The sequence below is a fragment of the Acanthisitta chloris genome, unplaced genomic scaffold, assembly GCF_000695815.1.
Source record: "Acanthisitta chloris isolate BGI_N310 unplaced genomic scaffold, ASM69581v1 scaffold2509, whole genome shotgun sequence".
In the NCBI taxonomy this organism is placed as follows: domain Eukaryota; kingdom Metazoa; phylum Chordata; class Aves; order Passeriformes; family Acanthisittidae; genus Acanthisitta; species Acanthisitta chloris.
The window spans coordinates 899-4,843 of NW_008690620.1; the positions used below are offsets into that span (position 1 = coordinate 899).

Here is a 3,945-nt window from a genome sequence, read left to right on the forward strand (position 1 = left end):
TAACCTTGAGGTGCCTCAGGACGACCTGCACTTTGGGGCAGGAGCACCTCAGCTTTTAGGGATACATTCAGTAGACAACCCACGATTGCAAGTGCAATTACACCCTTCAGTATTGGCACAGGCGAGAGATACTGGGCTGCAGGCTCTGCTAAAAGTAGCCAACCCAAAGGTATTCTACAATAACACAAGCTCCTCAAGAACCATACCTTCCATGCCTAAGACCAACATTTGGGTACTTTAGCAAAGGCAATAGGACAAGATCTGCTGTGCCTTTCAACTGCATCTCCTGAAATCCCGTTTGCGACGTGCCTTGTAGGACAGCCAGCACACAGCTGGCCTCTGCCCTCAAACATGAAGTTTCATACCTAATAACAGCAGTTTCGTTGACATGTGGGATGGATGGACTCCCAGATTAGATCAAAGCAATCTTGAACCACAGGAGTTACAATTGTTAGGGTCAGTAAAAATGGATTATTGTGTGTATTTCAACTATTCAGGAAAAAAATCAATGAGTCAGGTGTTAAATGCAACAATAGATGCCTACAGAAATGCTAACGCATGGTGTAATTATACTAGCACCAAGATATCACTATCAAGCAGCAGACCATTGAAATTGCCTCCCGGGTACTTTTTAGCGTGCAGAGATCGTGCTTGGCCTGGTATTCCATCTCATGCCAAAGGTGGTCCCTGCAGTATTAGGGATTGACCCTATTAACACCTAATGCTTCAATGATTGTGGTTCATAAGAACAAGCACAGTAAAAGGAGTATGTGTGCCTTTAGCAGTGACTGCTGGGATAGCATAGAGTTTTGGAGTTCTGGTGAAATTTTTGCAGCCTCTTTACTAACATCGGGTGTGGCTGCTGCTAAGGCACTTGGAACTCTTAATAGGCTTGGATGCTGGTTAGCTAAACAGACAAATGCAACTTCTTTAGCTTTGAGTGGCTTACTGTTAGATACAGATTGTTAGACACGCAACACTTCATTCTACTTCTGCCGTGTTTATTAACCTGTCTGCAAAGGGCCCTGCAGAGGATGATAAACACTGCCTTTGTAGTAGGAAAACAAAAAAAGGGAATTGTGAAGGCAGACAAGCTGGACTGAAGGCCTCATGAATGAGAACATCATTGACCTCAACGAGGTAAGTCTGTATCTGTGAGACTAATGAGGAAAACACTTGTTATGAGAAAGGACCATAAAAGGAGGATGATTAGCTTGTATCCCTGAGAATAATGAGGTAAACATCCTGTGAGAAATTAAGACATGGTCGATAAGAAGAGAATGTTTTGGGATAGTTAGTAAGAGCACATATAAACAACTGTTAACAAATAAATTAAGCATTACCATATCACTGACCAATAGATAATTCACATGGTGTGTGCACGGTGTGCAAAAAACAGTGTAAAAGAAGCAATGAAGAGATAGTGGGGGAATAAAGTTTTGCCATCGTCACAGATCCTGTGTCTTGACCATCTCTACATTCACAGCAACGTCTACAACAAAAGACTTTGTTACATACAGTTTTATTTAAAAAAACGCTGTAACACACATGCCAGCAGGAAAACTGGTTCTTTGTATTACACCACATCAGTCCTTTTTCGGCTGAGCAGCTTGCTGAGCAGCCTGCTGAGCAGCCTGCTTGGCGTTGTTGGCCTGCATCTTCTTCAGCCCCTTCTTGTTGTGTTTCTTTGCAAACCTCATGTTCCTCAGGAACTTGGGATCAACCTATAAGGCAAGAAAAAAGCCATGTTGCAGAAGGGTCATGTGAAAACATACATATCTCCAGATTGTTTCCAGCATTTCCAAACACTGGCCAAATTCGGACTTCTTTTCTGCTTTTTAAACAAGATTATTTTAGCCATCTGCAACCATCCGTTAATAGCAATCTCCTTAATTGCCATAAACAAAGAACATCCCAAACCCCAGCAATAAACATACAGAAAAAATAGGATGTGCAAAACTGCAAACAAAACAAATCTCATTTCCATGTCACAACACATTCTGGATCTGAAGTACCACAAACCAACCTTGGCAGTTGAGCAAATACCCACACAATCCTTGGGCAAAGATCAATGTTGCTTCCTCAGGTCCTTCCTTTTCACATCAAAGTCAAAACAAATCAGCCAAGAGGAGTAACTCCTTAGATTTTGTCAGCTACTGGCTGGCTGACACATCCTGTCACTTCTGGGAGCAATTCTCAGAACTATCAGCTACTGCTGCACTGAGAAACACTTGTTACTTCCCTGCAAACAGCCTTCTAACTGGCACACATGAGTGTCATGACTTTGTCAGCTTAAGCCACACACACTCAGTGCCAGGGGACTGCTGGACTACCTGCAGGGGCAGGACTGAAACCTCACTGAGCTCTGAGAAGACAAGTTTTTAAGTCACATCCAAAAAGCTTATAATCATATCTACAAAGCAAACAGAGTCCCAACCCACCCCAAACCCAAAACATCCTGTTTTCACTTTCAAGTGTGGAAAAAGATCCTTGGATAAACTCAGAAGAAGCTACATACTGTCACTTTCATGCATTTTGCCCAGAAATGCCAATTCCTCTCATTCTGTAAGTGAAATTCTCTGGATTAGTACAGGTAGTAAAACAGTACAGAAGGGTACAGAGGAGACCCAGCAGGGCCCAAAAGGGAGAGGAACCATCCAACTGACACGTGTTTGCTACACTGGAAGCAGCAGTTAGTGAAACCCACCAGAGCAGGACAAAACTGCCCAGTAATTGACAAGCAGTTTTATAGACACACAAGGGCAGATTTCATGTGGGTTAGAAAGACCATAGCTGAGTAAGCAACAGATAGAACTGAAACCCACAATGGTTGTGACCATCCAGAACACAACCTCCTGTCAGCAAAAAATGTGTCAGTCAAAATAATACACATACTGGATTTTTTCCGTGAAGCCTCAATGGCTCAACAGCCTGGGAATACCAATAGGAATACCAATAGGAATACTCACCCCTTTGAGAGATTCGTATCGGTGGGATCTTGGTTTCTTGATGCCATTTCTGTGCCACTTACGGGCTGGGGGAGGCAAGGAAATAATGTGACAGTCTCTGCTATTATTAAACAGCTGCATTAGCTTCCTTTTAAATCTACCTGTCTATCAAAACAATGTGGAATAGGTAATTTCCAGACCCTTCCTATCCAAACTAAATGCAAATTAAAAACACATCTCTATCCTCATCCCTCTGCACATCCCTACTGTGCTCTTAACACTTGTACAGTGGTTTCTAATCCAAAGATTTCAGGCAGCTCATTGTAGTAACACACCAATGACAGCACCACCAGCACAAACAAAGGCCTCAGACATTAAGTTCAAGCACATGTTCAGTGTCACAGAGCACTGCTGATTGCAGAACCTATTTGTGACCTCTGCTAACTTACAGCACTGATGAAATGACCCCACACAAGAACTGTTTTATCATCACAGCCATCTCTGGATGGTACAGCAGCACAGGCTGAACACCAATTTTTAACATCACAGAGTTACAGGATGCTTTGGGTTAGACAGGACCCTAAAGACCTTCTACTAGCCCAGGTTGCTCCAAGCCCCATTCAACCTGGCCTGGAACACTCCCAGGAATGGGGCAGCCACAGCTTCTCTGGGCAGCCTGTACCAGTGCCTCAGCACCCTCACAGGTTAGAATTTCTTCCTAATATCTAGTTTAAACCTACTCCCTTTCACTTTGAAGCCATTCTCTTTTGTCCTACCACTACATGCCCCTGTAAATGGTCCCACCCCCTGCTTAGTGGATGATGATCATGCTTGAACCTGCTTAGCTCAAACATGAAACTTGGTTGTTTTCTGTTAATTCCACATTGAGCCCAAACCAGCCCTGACTCTTTCCAAGCTGGCAGGGTGCACTTGCAGCCCAGAAACCAACCCAACCCTGAGCTACATCCACAGGAGTGTGGCAGCAGGTCAAAGGAGG

General features: G+C 43.6%; 1 protein-coding gene across 1 annotated transcript; it reads right to left on the minus strand.

The window, feature by feature from the left end:
* Positions 1-1,586: 1,586 nt before the first annotated feature.
* Positions 1,587-3,034, minus strand: RPL29 (ribosomal protein L29; the record flags this gene model as incomplete). The annotated part of the gene is made up of 2 exons (XM_009081863.1): positions 1,587-1,724; positions 2,970-3,034. Coding segments are annotated over 2 exons (203 nt in total), but the record flags the coding sequence as incomplete, so codon positions are not given.
* Positions 3,035-3,945: the final 911 nt, after the last annotated feature.